The following is a 17,863-nucleotide window of genomic DNA, read 5'->3' on the forward strand; positions in this document are numbered from 1 at the left end:
GGCGGAAAGGGGTCACCGGACGCTGCACGGCAGGCTGGAGTCTTCGGGGCAGAGGTCTGACAACGCCGATCACCGTCTTTGCGCAGCCCGAAGGTATTGCTGGACTGTGGATGAATGCCGGCGTTTACGGACTGGATAATGAGCAGCTTGTGGGTTAATTAGGGAAGCTCCAACGTCGCTGCACACGGCAGCATACACCTATCAAATCTGCGATATGGCAAGCTAAAGATGATGAGCTGACGGAAAAGCGGTAGGTTCCTGCGTTTACGAACCTGAAGTATAATATTTCATTATCTCCAGTAACTTAAGTTACACACACACACACACACACACACACACACACACACACACACACACACACACACACACACACACACACACACACACACACACACACACACACACACACACACACACACACACACACACACACACACACACACACACACACACATATATATATATATATATATATATATATATATATATATATATATATATATATATATATATATACCAGTCCCGGCCGACCCTACCGGCACCTGCGGGCTGGTTGGTCTATGAGGGGAAAACTGGATGAGAGAAATACTGTCGGTGCTTTGCCCCCGACGCGAAACGTAGATAGTGCGTCGCATGCTATGGAATCGTGACTAATCCAAAATGAAGTCCAAGCCTGAACTCAGTAGCCTGGACCTCTTCAGTGAAATTGTCCGAGTTAGGTTAAACAAATATCAATTTTGTTAGCCTCGTCTGTGGTCCCAGCTTCTTTCAGTCCAGTGTTTAGAATGTTTTCTCCGCATACGCCACTGCACTCCTATGGCTCCTGTGCGTTCCACTATGCGTTCCGGCTCGTCCTGTCCCGGCACTGTGGAATTATATCCTGGCTTGTCTTGCCCCGGCACAATATCCCGGCTTGTTCCATCCCGGCGTCGAGGAATAGATATCCCGGTTCGTCCTGAGCCCTGGTCGTGTAATATGTCCCGGTTCGTCCCGAGCCCTGGTCGCGTATTATGTCTCGTTTCGTCCTGAGCCATGGTCGTGTAATATATCCCGGTTCGTCCCGAGCTCTGGCCGCGTGATATATCCCAGTTCGTCCGGAGCCATCGCCGGGTAACATATCCCGGCTCGTCCCGAGCCGCCGCCGAGGAGTAGATCCCGGTTTGTGCCGAGCCGCCGCCGTGTAGTATATCCCGGCTCGTCCCGAGTCATCGCCGCGGAGTAGATCCCGGTCCGTCCCGAGCCCTGGTCGTGTAATATGTCCCGGTTCGTCCTGAGTCCTGGTTGCGTAATATGTCTCGCTTCGTCCTGAGCCATGGTCGTGTAATATATCCCGGTTTGTCCCGAGCCCTGGCCGCGTGATATATCCCAGTTCGTCCGGAGCCATCGCCGGGTAGCATTTCCCGGCTGGTTCCGAGCCGTCGCCGCGGAGCAGATCCCGGTTCGTCCCGAGCCGTCGCCGTGCAGTATATCCCGGCTCGTCCCGAGTCGTCGCCGCGGAGTAGATCCCGGTCCGTCCCGAGCCCTGGTCGTGTAATATGTCCCGGTTCGTCCTGAGCCCTGGTTGCGTAATATGTCTCGCTTCGTCCTGAGCCATGGTCGTGTAATATATCCCGGTTCGTCCCGAGCCCTGGACGCGTGATATATCCCAGTTCGTCCGGAGCCATCACCGGGTAGCATTTCCCGGCTGGTTCCGAGCCGTCGCCGCGGAGCAGATCCCGGTTCGTCCCGAGCCGTCGCCGCGGAGTAGATCCCGGTTCGTCCCGAGCCGTCGCCGCGGAGTAGATCCCGGTTTGTGCCGAGCCGTCGCCGTACAGTGTATCCCGGCTCGTCCGGTCCCGGCGCCGCCTGGACGGCTCTGATTGATCCCCGACTGGCAGCACGCGTAATGTCAGCCCAATTAGCCCCGCATGCCGCGTGCTCAGCAGGTGGCATAAGTAGGTCGGTCGTCTCTTCCCAGTCAGGTGAATGGCTAACTTGTGCCGGCCATCGCGGCCACCAGAGCTAGCTCATTTACCCAGCCCGGTCCAGCCTCGGCCAGCAGCCATTTCTCAGCAGAGCGCACCATCTGCCGCGGCTGGTCTCCAGGCGCTGTCGCGCCGGCAACTGGTCCACTTATCACGCTAACCCATTTCCCCTACAGCAAAACCGACCATGACAAATGTGGCGGGGTGACATACAAACCAGGGATGATGCCGTGGGCTTTCAGGAGTGCAGGGTCCGTTTAAGGAGACTGAGTAGCCTTGTAGCCTTGTTGGAGTAAATCAGCCTCCAGATGTCCTGAGTTTAAAAAATCCCTGCCCAGAGTGAGTTGGTTTCTCACGCTGTGTGCAGTGTGTGCAGCAGGGAGTAACCCACCTTGTCCGTGGTTGCATATTTGATTTCAAGACGCCTGTTTTCTTTTCCAGGACGACGGAAGATAATTGATAGTCAATGTAGAAGAGCAGCACTCATTTTCGCCGTGCTGCTAGTGCTTCTACATCTTCTGCCGGCCTCGGCTGACCCATCACCACAGGGACAGTTCACGGGCGTCGCAAATTTAACGCTGCCATACCACCAGTACCTTATCAACGCTCCACGAGATGGAAGAAGCATACGTGAGTACCTGATCGTTTTAAAGTATTGCTGCACGGACAATGCAGTTGTGGAGCCGCAGTCACCTTGCAAGGTTTACCATAAACTAGAAAAACCCAGCGAGTTTACCCTGCCGTGATGACATGAACAAGTGATGACGGCTCCTGGCTGATGCGTGATGTCAGCTCACTTGGTGGGAGAAGCGTTGACGCCAAGAGAATGCTTTACTTCATTTAGCGCAGCAAAGCATTTATACTTATGCGTTGCACATGCCATCACGCATTGCATGCATGCAGACCGGAATCGCTCGTAACTTAGATCATTCAAGCATATTATCACACCGCTTAAGATGAACAGCTTCAAAATTCAGTGTGATTTGATAGTTGGCGATAATTTGGAATGACTGATGCATACGGTATTCAGTGTGAACGCTTATCCCTGCCAGTGGTGATAGCTCCCTGACCAGTGGTGATAATTCTGCACCATCGCAATACGAGTGAGATATAACCAGCTCCACTCAATTAACGGTAAATAGTACGGTCAACGTAAAATACGTTCTTCCAAAAACAAAACAACAAAACAAAAACTGCCCGATGTGCGCCGAAACCGCGGGCTGATCTCGGCGGGCAGACGGCCCGCGCCATGACACCGGCAATGTCTGCTGAAGATGCCAGCAGAGGTATTGGTATGAGCGCGAGCCGGTGTAAGTGGCCGGGCGCACGCGCTGGAGCGCAAACGCAGCAGCCACGTTTTGGGGCGTTTTAAAAAGATTGATACCATATTTTGACAGAACATATAAAGAAGTTAGGCCATCTGTATGGTGCGTAAGAATGTACTGTTTGCAAAACGCTGACCCGTCTCAACGCGGTCCACCCACAGGGATGCCAGCAATGGATCTGGAAACGGATAACGTCTTTATTCTAACCGCCCTCAAATGCAATTTGTCGTAGCCTAAGCCAAGGCAGACTGACCAGAATGACTGTGCAACCGTGTCGAATAGTTCACACGCTTATTGCTTGACTCAGTTTAGTTAGGACAGTTCATGCTTATCTTCCCAAAACTTTTGCCTTTTTCACGATAGTTTGGCAACAGCCTCCGAAACTGTAGATCGTTACAAAACCATCAATGTTTTGTATCTAAATCGCTATACCTGACCAGACCCATACTCGGTCACCTCTCAGGCCGTTGGTATGTGAATCAGCGATAAAACACCGCGCCAGTGACCACATCACCTATTAAATTCCAACGAACGATGCCATCTCTATGCACTGGTAATGTTTGCTTGTAAGGGTCGCCAAAGGCGTCTGGCTCACTGGCTCAGACTTTGGTACAAACCACATAGCGATAACGCTCACGCCTGTTATCACTTTACTCGTGCCGCATCCCACAATGCGTCTGAATGGTTTTATCAAGCTAGCTGTATCATGTCGTTAAGGCTGACGCGACGTTTTTTGGTGGCGTTATGGACAAAAAATCGAACGTATCTACGTGCCTTCTGGCGTGGCACATTGTATATTCGTCAATTACTCCGGACCATTCTGCTCGTTTCGAGAATCAAATTAGCATCACAATGGTACAAAAAAGGTCAGAAATCAGGATGTTTCACGCGACTCAGTCGCAAACGATGCGTTTCTCAGGCATGTCATCTGGCATCGAAGGCCTTGTCACGCCAAACCCCGCAGCCCAAAAAACACCTCAGCTTCGTATGCCACTTTGCATGCCTTTTCACTTTCGCTTTACGAATGACAACGATCCGTATTCATTGTCTTCAAGTGAGAACGAGATTCTGTCGAGTAACGGGGTCGGAGAAAACTGGAGGATCGCCGGCACCGACAGCTCGTGGCGAGCAGTCGTGTCGCCGGAGACCGATGTCTGCTGCCAGCCCGGCGGGGACCCGCGCTCTGATCCTGGCACGAATCGGAGACGGCTGGGCCGAAGGTGCACCGTCATGGCGCCGACTGTGGTCCATGTCGGAGTCAGAGTCGGGAAGACTCGACAAGCCGACAGGGGTGTCTCGGCCCCACGCGGCCCAAACCGTTCTTGCCTCGAAACTTGCAGGGAGAAACAAGTGAGGTGCCCTGCATTGTGGTGCTACATGATTACTCATCGCTGCGAAGCCCAAGGTGGGGCCAAGCTTAGCACACCATGAAATGGGGCCGATGAGACCATGGGGAGTCCACGAACCTCCCTCGTTGGTAACATCAACATGAATATTGAGATCGCGTGTGAGGATCGTAGCGGCATTCGACGTCGTCCAGAGCCGGTGCCGGCACTGTGGAGGCCGCCGTTCCCGCTCCCCAGCCGTGCCGGCCGGCGTCCAAGCATTTCACCAAACGGACCATGAAAACTGACCTCCTTACTGAATCAAAACAGAGGCAGCTGGGCGGCGCGCCACTCCGCTCAATGACGGGCGGCACGGAACGCTGAGCGGATGGGTGCGTGATGAGGGACACCGCTCGGACGTGTGTGGGAAGGGGACACCGCTCAGACGTGTATGGGAGGGGGACACCGCTCAGACGTGTGTGGGAGGGGGACACCGCTCAGACGTGTGTGGGAGGGGGTCACCGCTCAGACGTGTATGGGAGGGGGTCACCGCTCAGACGCGCATGGGAGGGGGTCACCGCTCACACGTGTATGGGAGGGGGTCACCGCTCAGACGTGTATGAGAGGGAGTCACCGCTCAGACGTGTGTGTGGGGGGGGGTCACCGCTCAGACGTGTATGGGAGGGGTCACCGCTCAGACGTGTGTGGGAGGGGGACACCGCTCAGACGTGTATGGGAGGGAGTCACCGCTCATACGTGTGTGGGAGGGGGACACCGCTCAGACGTGTATGGGAGGGGGTCACCGCTCAGACGTGTATGGGAGGAGGTCGCCGTTCAGATTTGTATGGGAGGGGGTCACCGTTCACGTGTATGCGTGAGGTCACTGTTCACATGGGCGTGTTAAGGGGTTACGATCCAGCTGGGTGTGTGAGATGGGACACTGTTGAGACAGACTTAAAGGGAAGGATACTGCTCAAACGGACGTGCGAGAAGAGACACTTTGGACGGGAGTGTGTGGAGGAAACTGTTCCGAAGCTGCTGAGAATAAGTTCCGGGTGTGCCGTTCATTGGGTGGTCATCACATCGAAGAAATCATTTGCCAGTTGGGCGTAGATGATGATTTTAATTGTGCGTTACGAAAGGTTTGCGAAGATTGCAACCGGTTTCAAACGATGTCGCTCAGTGTTTGTGGACAGCCAATAACTTGCTAACACGCACAGATTTTTCAAGTTAACGCAAACGTTCGGAGATTCAATTTCCTAACTTCTAGCGAAAGGCATGACATTATGTTAAAACCGCCTTTCGTCCTATCAGAGCCGTCCACATCGTATGGTGTTATGCTCGCGGTTGATGGCCAGTTGTCATTCGACAGTGGTACATTGGCCCGTCCAGGCATTACACTTGTCCAAGACTTGCTCCCGTTTCTGACGGCTTACAACACGTCATGCTAGTTTTCTAGCGGACCATGTGGCGATATACTCGATCATCAAAGTGATGAATTTGCTCAATGTCGAGACGCTGCTTATGGATTCAAAGTAGAGTATCGTGAAAGACTGCACCGGAAGAAGTTCATGATATTCTGCACGTTGCATAACCCTATAGCTGCGCATTATGCTTCAGTGTTCGTTTAACCTTCGCTCTGATTCCCTTCAGCCACACACGGCATGGGCAGGCATGTTATCATTCTTTGCTCTGACTCCTGTAGGCACATACGGCATGGGCTATGTTGCTGCCATGATAGATGTGATTATGTATGCCATTGGGGTAGGATTCAAAAGCCTTCTGCCGCTATATTTCCAAAGCCCGTCCAAACGGCCGATTGAGCTGATGAAATAACTACGAAACACCAAGCACACATCTTTACAGCTCACAGTCGACTGACTTTTCACAAAGGATCATTTGGACGCGGTGCGCTAGTGTCGGTTATGCGTCATGGCCTGCAGCTCGAGTCATGACACGGAACATGAGCAATAGGGAACGCTTCTTTTCATTGCCCAACAACATTTGTGCCTGTTCCGTGTTGCATAGTAAACAGAATCGTGTGACAGCAGTTCAACGTAATTGATACACTGCTGGGATTGCAAAATATGGAGCACACGGGTGGCTTGCACTTCGTTTACATTCTGTCGTTATCCTGTTGCGTTGTGTAATTGCTATTATTTCGCTAATACCATCGCTATCATTGTCACCTTTATGATCGTCTATGGGCCATGTCATGATTGTGCTGGCCCCCTTTTATTGGCTCACATGTAAGTTGCATTTCCAACTCTGCTTTGCACTTAATTTTCATTTGGAGTGCCACGGTGGGTCTCATCCATCTTTTGCTGGAACCGAGGGATGAGTGCTTCGAGTAATGCATTCTTGCATCTCGGTTAGGTAAATCGCGCTTGGAATTCGAGTGTAAGCTTTTCAATGAGTCTGCAACGCTATTCCATGAACCCAGTCATGGTTATCATGTTTAAACAGCCATGTGGAAAACAAACTGTATGATGAGTTTTGGAGGCTAGCGACGACTTCAATTGGCAGCTCAAAACATTAAGCATTGTCAGCTCTCACAGTGTCTGGCTCGGGCACGACGTAACTCCGGGCTGCGGGCCTGGCTCGAACCCACGACCTTTCGCGTATTGCCGCGGTTTCCAGCCCACGATTTTTCGCGCACGACCGCTGGCCCGAACCCACGACCTTTCGCGCATGGCCGCGGGTTCAAACCCACAGCCCTCGCACACGGCCACGGGCCCACGACCACGACTGTTCGTGCACGGCCGCTGGCCCGAGCCTACGACCTTTCGCGCATTGCCGCGGGTTCGAGCCCACGACCTTTCGCGCATGGCCGCGGGTCCGAGCCCACAACTCCTCGCGCACGGCTATGGGCCCGAGCCCACGGCCTTTCGCGCACGGCCGCGGGCGGGCGCCCTAATAATCGAGCAAATATGTTACCGACGGATGAAAACATGTGTGCCTTCCTACCCAGCGCCAGTTTGGCTCACGTTCCATGCTGTCTTCACGATAGGAGACACATTCAAGCAGGGCTTCAGCTGTCATGCGATTATAAATTACAAAGCTAGGACAAGAGCTCTTGTGTGCATTGTATCTTGATATCAATTTTAGTGTGGTTTTTGATTTTTGTCTCCAGTGTGTGTTTCTGTTGAATGGCTGACCCCATCCCACGAGTCGTGCGTACGGTAATTATGCATGTTCATTCAAATCAGCGAGACCACACTTTCTGTGCAAACTACGCAACCTATCCATTGCGTTGGAATATCGAAATGGCCTAGAAGGTCCATATCGCCTTACTTCTATCAATTCATACGACGACGCCCATATACTCGGGCGGCTTGGTGGCCAGACATCTGACTCCCCTGATCTGTGAGCCTGGCTGCGCCTCTGGCAGTGTCTGACTCCCCTGATATGTCGGGGTGGCTGCGCCTCTGTCAGATTTTGACTCTCCTGATCTGTAGGCCTGGCTGCGTCTCTGTCAGATTCTGACTCCCCTGATCTGTGGGCCTGGCTGCGCCTCTGTCCGTCCGTGACCCGCCACTCTGTGACCGGCAGGCTCCAGCCAGAAGATCCGGCCGTCCCCGTGCCGCTCCTCCAGCACCGGCCGCCGCGGCGTCTGCATGTTCGTCTGGGAGTGCGTCAAGAAGGGCGGCGCGCCGGTCGGCATCTGCACCGATCGCTTCATGTTCGGCGGCTGCTGCGAGCTGCCAGAGGGCGAGTCGATGACGGCCGCCGCCTCCACCACGGCCGCCGCTGGCGCGACAGACGCCGGCGGCTGGACGTCGCTGCTGGAGGCAGCCGGCGCCACCCAGCCGGCGGCGCCGGCCGGCGGCGCCTGGTCCTCCGCCGGGCCGGCCTGGAGCGCGTCCACGCGGCGGCCACTCCCCTCAACGTCGCCGGTCAGGCCGTCCACATACCCCGACAGGCCTGCGTCTTTCCCGGACAGGCCCTACCAGTACCCGGATAGACCGTCTGGTTACCCGGATAGGCCATCCACGTTTCCTGATAGACCGTCAACAGCTTATGATAGGCCGTCTACATATCCAAATCGTCCGTCTACATACCCGGACAGGCCGTCCACGTATCCAGACAGGCCGTCTACATACCCGGACAATCCAGACAGGCCGTCTACATACCCGGACAGGCCGTCTGCATATCCAGACAGGCCGTCTGCATATCCGGACAGACCGTCCACATATCCAGACAGACCGTCCACATATCCGGACAGGCCATCCACATACCCGGACAGGCCGTCCACATATCCGGACAGACCATCATCATATCCAAATCGACCATCCACGTATCCCAATACGCTTTCAACATATCCTGACCGACCGTCGTCATACCCAGAGAGGCCGACTTATCCCGACCGGCCGTCCAGCTCACCGGACAGACCGTCATCGCTCGCCGACCGTCCGGCCCAGTACCCGATCAAGCCGTCCAGCTTCTACGACCGGCCGTCCACCATCGTCGACGAGTGGCCATCGCCGGGGCCGGAGGTCACGCCCGGGCCCTCCGTCGACCACGTGACGGCGCCGCTCCAGTGGGGCTCGTCGCGTCCGTCGCGGCCCGGCGCCGCCGAGCGGCCCACCGTCATCCCCGACGAGCTGTCCGAGCAGGAGAACGAGATCCCTTCGGGGCCGCTGGGCGCGCTCAAGCCCAGGCCCCCCGCCTGGTCGCGCCCGCCGCGGCCGACGCGACAGCCGCCGCCGCCGCCGCCGGCCGGCCAGCAGGCGGCCTCCTCTAGTCAGCTGGCGGCGGCCGGCGGCGCGGGCCCGCCCGCCGTGCAGTGGGTCGAGGTGCAGGCGACGCTGCCGGACGTGTCGACGCCGTGGCCCCGGCCGACGCGGCCGACGCGGCCCGGCTGGCCCGGCCCGCTGGGCACTACGCCCATGGCCACGACCACTACCACTACCACGACCACTACCACCACCACCACGAGAGCGACGACGACGACTACAACCACAACGACGACGACGACGACGACAAGGACGACGACGACGCGGCCGCCGCCGCCGAGGACGACGCGTCCCGATCTGGGAGCGACGGGAGCTAGTCGGGCAGCAGGTGAGGGGTAGGCAGAGGACATGGATCAGACCTGGCTTGGAATGACGGGAGCGACATGAGGAACGGGAGAGGCTGGGGAGGCTTTAGGGCAACTTGTTCGTAGGGTCACAGGAGGCAGATGAAGTACAACAGGGGGACCAGGAGCTAGTCAAGAGGCAGGGGAGACAAGAGATCAGTCTTTCCCCCGGATGATGTTAAGTAGGGTAGGGGATTGGAGGGGATTGAGGGATTGAGAGGTTGTGGGGGATTGAGGGATTGAGAGGGTTTATTGAGCTGAGGTGGTGGGCAAGATGAAGTAGGAGATATATCCGAGTTGGAGATGCTACGCCATCTTCACATGGCATGTGTCATGTTAACATGAACGCCAGCAGACGGTTAGGGCCAGGGCGCGTTAGGTCTGGTTAGGTCGCGTTAGGTCGTTAGGTCTGAAAAAAGTCCGTCTGACTCAGATCGCGTCACTCTTCGTGACGTCACGCTGTGCCAATACCTCTTCAGCTGTATCCTTCACCTTAACAGGTTCGTAGTCTCGTCCCTCGGTTGTGACCGTGGCACCACTGGTGCAATGCTCGTGGCGAGGAGATGCTGGGCTGCATGTAACGGATTCAGTCGCGTTCTTCGGTAACATGACACCCTCCCGTAAACACGGCCCACCCTCTCTGACCGCCTGGCCCGTCCCACAGAGTGCGGAGTCCCTCCGCTGTTCCCGCGCGCCGTCGACGTGGCCGAGACGAGGATCGTGGGCGGCAAGAACGCGCCGTTCGGTGGCTTTCCGTGGCAGGTGTCGGTGCGACGCACCTCCTTCTTCGGCCTGAGCACCACGCACCGGTGCGGCGGCGCCCTGCTCAACGAACAGTGGGTCGCCACCGCCGGACACTGCGTCGACGAGTGAGTCCGAGTAACGGGAGGGGGGGGGGGGGGTCGCTGATCGGCGCTCGCGCACTGCCTTCTTGCCGGTAGGATCAGTGATGATGGCCGGTAATCAGTGCTTGGGAAGTTTGTCTGTGTTTTTCAGCATATATTGGTGGTCGGAAATAAGCATTTCTTCCAGGACTTTCCGACCATTCCTATGTGTACTGCAGCTGCAATGCAACGATATGCAATGCACCCCAGACTGCAGTGAACCTTTGTCGAGCAGTTGGCCAGCTGGGCTAGGTCTTAGGTGGTATAGGACACTTCGGTTAAGCCCTATCTTAAGTCCTGACCATCAAAGCGCGTGTATGTGACCATCGCGTATCGCTTCGTAAGTTAAGTCCTGACGGTTAATTTGGTTTTCTCAGTCGGTGACTTGGTTTTTACAATTCCGGATCCGGCCTGACTCATCATGTTGTCTGTCGCAGTCTGCTACTGAGCCAGATCCGGGTCCGGGTCGGCGAGTACGACTTCGGATCCGTACTCGAGCCGTACCCGTACCAGGAGCGCGCGGCCGTCAACAAGATCGTGCACCCCAAGTACAACTTCTACTCGTTCGAGTACGACCTGGCACTGGTCAAGCTGGAGAAGCCGGTGGAGCTGACGCCGAACGTACACCCTATCTGCCTGCCGGGCAACGACGACCTGATGGTGGGCGAGAACGCCACCGTCACCGGCTGGGGACGACTGAGCGAAGGCGGCACGCTGCCCAGCATACTGCAGCAGGCGAGTGAGACGCTTGGCTGGGGACGACCCCGCGTCGCCCACTGCGCTGGGATGGCTGGGGACGGCCCCACGCCGCCCGCTGCGCTGGGAGGCTGGGGACGACCCCGCGTCGCCCGCTGCGCTGGGAGGACTGCGAGCGCAGAACGTGCTATTGTCCGTTACTCTAAGTATTATAATTATAGCGTGTCTCGATTCAGCACCTGAGTGCAATCGACTGAGCACATAGAGCCATCATCGAGGTAGTGAACCGAACGCGACCATTGTCACCGTTGCTGGTTATCTAATGACCGAGCGGAACCATTTCATTAGTCACTGACGTAACGATGCGTCACCTTGTGCCGCTACAAGCCCCGTCACCGCACGACAACCGCGCGCGTCCTCCGCCAAGCACCGGGAGCAGCAGCGGCTCCAGCGGCGCCGGCGCCCCTCCCCCCCCCCCCCCCCCCCCCGACCGGGGATCGCGGCGGGCGCGCTCCAGTTCCCCGCTGATCGGAGCCGGAAAATGAGGCTCGTGAGGCGGGCGAGCTGCGGGGCCGGCGGCCCGGGCCAGCCAGACGCGAGGCGTGACGGAAGTGGCGCCGCGGCGTCGGCGGCGTGCACGGCCGCGGGCCCGCCGGCAGCGGGGCTTTACGCCGCGGCACCTGTCGGGCGGCGGAGCGGACGTCCGGATCGTACGCAAAACGTCGTGTGTTGTTGGTGTAAGCGCTTATGAGTGCGGAGGTGACGCTCGGTGGTCGAGGTTACACGGGCGTATTTGTCAACTTCCCGGGTGGGGTTGACTTGTGACGAGCGTAACCTCCGTGCCTATGGGCATGCATATATTAAGTTCATCAAGTTGATGCGATGATATCATCTAGAATGCTCGCGTCGTCGTAAGACAAAGATTGTGCTGATAAACTGGTTCATCCGCAGGCCACCGTTCCCATCATGGAGAACAGCAAATGCAAACAGCTGTTCAAGAAAGCTGGGCGCAAGGAGTACATTCCAGAGATATTCCTCTGCGCCGGATACGAAAACGGAGGAACGGATTCTTGTCAGGTGGGGATTTACCAACCACGCGACGGTAATTTATACCAACGGCGCATTTTCAGGCACAGGAATCATGATACATGTTCACCGAACCGGAATAATTACGTAAGCTTTTGTTTGCATCTGATTTCATTTAGGCTGCGTTACCACATGAAAAGGATCGACGTGGAAATATATGCAAGAGCAGCTAACACATAGGCGTTAGCATCAGTGCCTTCCACTCTGCGGTGAGTACTGCCACGGAAGCGTAAAATCTGGCCGCACGACGTCACGGCTTGGAAGACACGGGCCCCTGGCGGGTAGAGCTGCGCGCTGCTGGATTACATGGAAAGTGTGACGTCGCTCGAGGAATTCCAGTGAAGTAGCACAGCGAGCCAACACCGCTGAATGTCGTCAGCGTCAAAGTAACGGATAATTGCAAGTAATGAAGCAAGCATATACAATTGCACGAGACCGTTAGTGAAAGTACGAGACTCGTTATGGCTGTGATGGTTGATATAGCAGGTTGGGCTGCACGACCAGTGTCTCATCTACTGCGCCAATCGCACGGCGCGCTCAACACGCGACGGGGACACCGTGGCAGCTGTGCCGACTGAGCGGACGCCGGGCGTTGGCAGCGCCCGGCGGCGGCGCCCCGGCCAGGGCGTACGTCCCGAAGCCCGGCCCGGCCCGGCCCGGTCCGTGCGCCACGCTCCAGGCCGGCGTCGCTTCCCACGTGTGTCTGACCGCCGTCCAGCTCGGTCCGTGCCGTGCCGGGAAAGTGTGGCAGGTCACAGACGGGCGGCACAAAAAGCGCGAGTGGCGGCCGGGCCACGCCTCGGCCGCCCGGCCGGCGGCGGCGACTTCAGAAGCCGGTTTGCAGGGCAGTGTCGCATGACAATAACAGGTGGTGGCTGTGGTCTAGTTTCTGAGGAGAAACGGCGACAAAATCGGCAACGGGTTAGAGCAACGCCGTCCACACCCTTCAGGTGCGATTTCTCTGTTTGTCAGTTGCATGTTCTTTCCGGCCCGCTTGCCCACTTAGCCTTTTCTCCCACCTCTCTCTATTGCTCTGTTCTGTCCGTCTCGGTCTCCCACCCTCTGCTTGCATTTTGGTCTCAATCATCAGCTGCTGTAATCAGCTGTGACATGAGCGAGTACTAAGAGCCTACGAATATCAGCTAAGCATATGCCAGACATCAGCTGTGTATACGTGATCAAGCACTCCTGTTATTAACTATTGCTATCCTGGCCAGTGTTTCTCACACCGTACTTCACCCAGCACCTTGTTGTCCGGGCCCTGATGTGAGGTGACGATGAAAAACAGTTGTCGTCTTCGTCGGTTGTCTGCGAACGCTTACCGCGACAAACATCAAACTCGGACAGACGTCAAGATCATCTTGGAACGAAGATTTCTCATTGGGATCACGAACGGGAGAGAAACGGTTGAGAGATCCAAGCATGACTCGATATAGAGGAAACACTCGTCAAGTCAAGGCAAGCTCTGGCGATGCCCGGCTAGCCGACCTTGTCGGATACGCGTTTCTTGGTTAACCGGGCAGAGGGGCCGGGCTGGCTTTCTTCCATCGAGTCCGTCAGGACTGCTGCCCAGCCTTCCGTGGGCTCGAAGCCACTGGCGCAGCAAATCTCCACCGGGCCGCTTTCGCACGAGCGACGTGCCTGTCAGCCCCACAGTCCATTCAGCGCCACCACCGACACCGGTTGACGTGCCGGACGGGGGTCGCACCCGCGTGCCGGCCCGGTCCGGCCCGGCCCGGTCAGACCACGTGTCACCGTTGTCCGACGTCGGCGGGCTGGCCGGCCGTCACAGGCTCCGGCACCAGCGCCCGGAGAGAGGGCGGCCGTATCACAGTCACCGCGTCTGCATGGCAGGTCAAGCGCGCTGTGCCACACCGGCGCGCCGGGCAAGAACAATGTGCGGCGCGGTGGCGCGTGCGCTCATTACAATCAGGGCGCGCGCGGCGGCACTTTCCCTTTCCTCTTGTCGCCTGTCACCCGGCGAGGACTGCTGTTTGACAGCGGTGGGTAGGGCCGTGGGACGAGCAGTCACGGCTCAGCGGACACGGCCGGCTGGAATGCTCACCCCACGACCGATCCCAACCGGCGGATCTCGGATTTTTAGAGGCGCTGCTACTGCTCCTTAAACCTGTTACATCAACAATCCCCGTGGATATTGGAGTATGGTGTACTCGGCGAAAGCGCCTGGTCACCGAATCCGAAACTGGATCTGTTAATGTAGCCGGATGTTCAGCGCCCCGAAGAAACGAAACATATAAGCTTGCATTATAGAGCAGTGCACATGCCATCATCATAGCAACCCCTGCCATCGTAGCATAGAGTTGTGTTTGCTCTCACTGCCAGAGAGCACGTAACAGCTGAGCATATAAACGATGCAATCCACTTAGCACAGCTTGAGCCGTAAGACGCCCAAAGGCTTGAAGGACTAAACTGAGAAGCTCCGGAGTACGGAAATGACCGAGGTTCTTCATGACTGACCCCGTCCCCATCTCCACAATGAGAAATACGCGCCGTCGCTCATGACCGTCATAAAAGTGTGCGTTAAAGACTGTTTTGCAAACATGTTCGGACGTTGTAAGCGACACTGCGGCCGACTTGGGAATGCGTGTCAGAGTGGCGACCTACACCGACAGGTGGCTCGCTGTATTGTCTTTCACCGCCTGCAGTCTGTTAGGACTGGTGGCTCGCTGTATTGTCTTTCACCGCCTGCAGTCTGCCAGGACTGGTGGCTCGCTGCGGTGTCTGTTTCACCGCCTGCAGTCTGTTAGGACTGGTGGCTCGCTGTATTGTCTGTTTCACCGCCTGCAGTCTGTTAGGACTGGTGGCTCGCTGCAGTGTCTGTTTCACCGCCTGCAGTCTGCCAGAACTGGTGTCTCGCTGTATTGTCTGTTTCACCGCCTGCAGTCTGCCAGGACTGGTGGCTCGCTGTGTGTCTGTTTCACCGCCTGCAGTCTGTTAGGACTGGTGGCTCGCTGTGTTGTCTGTTTCACCGCCTGCAGTCTGCCAGGACTGGTGTCTCGCTGTATTGTCTGTTTCACCGCCTGCAGTCTGCCAGAACTGGTGTCTCGCTGTATTGTCTGTTTCACCGCCTGCAGTCTGCCAGGACTGGTGGCTCGCTGTGTTGTCTGTTTCACCGCCTGCAGTCTGTTAGGACTGGTGGCTCGCTGTGTTGTCTGTCTGTTTCACCGCCTGTTGTGATCACCTGCCTGATCACCAGTGATCACCTGCCGTCTGACAGGCGATCACTGCCGGCGTGTGCAGATACGGCGTTTTCATACGAAGTGTCCGGATCACCGGGCTGTCTGTCATATCCGTGTCTTCGTGGGGCACCTGTCTCACGTGCCTTACCCCAATCGGCAGGGCGACTCTGGCGGCCCGCTGCAGGTGCGTGGCAAGGACGGTCGCTGGTTCCTGGCCGGCATTATCAGCTGGGGTATCGGCTGCGCCGAGCCCAACCTGCCCGGCGTCTGCACCCGCATCTCCAAGTTCACCGACTGGGTGCTGGGCAAGGTGGCGTCGGCGTGACCGCCTCGCGCCTCAGCCGCCTGACTCGTGACCTCAGGACCGGGTCGTGACCTCTGGACCGGCTCGTGGCCGTGGTGAACTGGCGGATGGACGCGGTGATCAAGGCCGGGCGTCAGGTCCTGAGGCTGTGTTGAGCCCCGGCAGTGAGCCGCACTGACTGGCCGTGACCGTCCAGGGGTCGCTGTGGACACACCCGCACCGGCCGGCCCTCGACACCCACTGACCTCAGGCCGTGGCCCACCGCTCGGCCCAGTGGCGCAGGCTGCGGCGCGGGCCGATCCTCGGCGGTACAGACCTCCAGTGCCAATCCAGTGTTCAGTGGACAGACGCGGCGCTCTCCACGCTCGAGATCGGAGGCCCACCGCTCGGCCCTCGTCGCGCCCTGAGGCTGCCCCAGCGGCTGACCGGCGCAACCGGCGCTTGTCCGCCCGCGCTCGTCGCGCCCGGGACGCAAGGTCGGCGCCGACGACGCCACGTCGGCGTCGACGCGCGAGCGGGGAGAGCGAGTCGACTAGCGAGTGAGATTCGTGCGGGGCGTGCGCGAGGAGGGGGTTTCGAACGCTGCACTTTCACGGGAGCATTACGACCGGGCCACGAGCGCCCGCCGTCTGTTGACTGTTGTGTTTTAGGGACGCGAGGTCCGGCATACGTTACCTGTGCACTGCTGTTATCGTCCGGCGCTGTCGTGCGGGTGGGGCGCTGGTCGTCCGCGTGCCGGCGGCCGGTTATCCGTCCAATACACTCAGCGGGATTAGCCGCTGTCTCTCTCGCCGCTGCCGGCAATCGTCGTTACTCGCTACCCCGTCTTGGAAGCCTCGCGTCTAGAGAACTCGTAGGTAGACTTGTGATAAAGCTTTCTCCATTTTTCTACTGAGCAAGCATTTGCTAACATATTTGCTCATCCATGGAAAGTACGGCTAAGTACATACAACGTTCTTTTCTGATGGAGACCTTGAGAAACAAACACCACGACGGAGGCCGGTGGGGTCTCTGCGTGTGTCTATGCTCACTAGCCGGCCGTCTCCTGTGCAGGCCCAAATAAGCTGACAGACGGTTCAACAACTTTTGCGCAGATGACAACAAAATAAATGTTTGTAAACCACGTCGCACACATTCTTATTATGAGCATATTACATCAATTTGCCTTGGAGGTGCTGCTGGCTTGATGATATGAATGTTAGCTAGCAGCGCCACAAATATCTGCGAGGTTCTCTGATGTAGATACATCACTTTTTAAAAGAATCTAGTCGCATCAACAGGTGGTCACTCGGTTGGCGCCGGAAGTCGGCGGTGCCTTTGCTTAGCATGGCTTGTGGAGTGCACAACTTATCCCGATAACTAACCTGTACGGACTATCGGCTACTTTCGCTTCATCTGTCTGCCCAACAGCACACATTGGCGTGCGACCACACAAAAGTTCGCATCACATTTCTTCGTATGTAGCGCCTCGTTCGCAACTCTCATCATGCAGCTCCTCGTACGCAAAACGTCGTGCGCAAATATTCGCATTCAAGCGTTCGTACCTGGATAGCATAGCAATCGTAGATGTACATACCCGCAAAACTACGTACTAACAGTGCCTCAGACTTGGATAAGTTTGATGCGAAAAATGCGGGCGACGAAAAAAGCAGCACAAATGACTGGATAGAGGACGACATGTGGTACCAAAAATGGTGCATGCAAAACATGCGCTGAGAACAAATACGAAACAAAATAATTCCACGCCAAGAAATGCACACGCGAAGAGATGCAACGCGAGTCGTTGCGCATGCGAGGTTTGCCAGCTACGCATGCGAAGCTTGTCAACCGTTTGCGCTGTGAAAATTGCATCCGTACAACTACAGACTTTTGAGCTCGCGAAAATTTACGCACTAATAACAGATACGCAGTGTTATACAATACGACATTCCGTTTGCAAAGACATGCGCTACGGGAAATCCAACACAAAAGTATGTTCGGAACGTTGAAGTAATCTCTG

The 17,863-nt window shown here is 56.7% G+C and overlaps 1 protein-coding gene across 1 annotated transcript; it reads left to right on the forward strand.

Moving 5' to 3' along the window:
* The first annotated feature begins 9,421 nt into the window (after positions 1–9,421).
* Positions 9,422–16,991, forward strand: LOC119112909 (serine proteinase stubble). The gene is made up of 5 exons (XM_037237215.1): positions 9,422–9,678; positions 10,359–10,563; positions 11,016–11,313; positions 12,226–12,351; positions 15,721–16,991. Exons 1-5 carry the CDS (start codon positions 9,504–9,506, stop codon positions 15,883–15,885), a joined length of 969 nt encoding a protein of 322 aa, XP_037093110.1. The 5' UTR covers positions 9,422–9,503; the 3' UTR covers positions 15,886–16,991.
* The last annotated feature ends 872 nt before the right edge of the window (positions 16,992–17,863 follow it).

The sequence above is a fragment of the Pollicipes pollicipes genome, unplaced genomic scaffold (genome assembly GCF_011947565.3).
Source record: "Pollicipes pollicipes isolate AB1234 unplaced genomic scaffold, Ppol_2.1 Scaffold_7261;HRSCAF=8764_pilon_pilon_pilon, whole genome shotgun sequence".
NCBI lineage: Eukaryota > Metazoa > Arthropoda > Thecostraca > Pollicipedomorpha > Pollicipedidae > Pollicipes > Pollicipes pollicipes.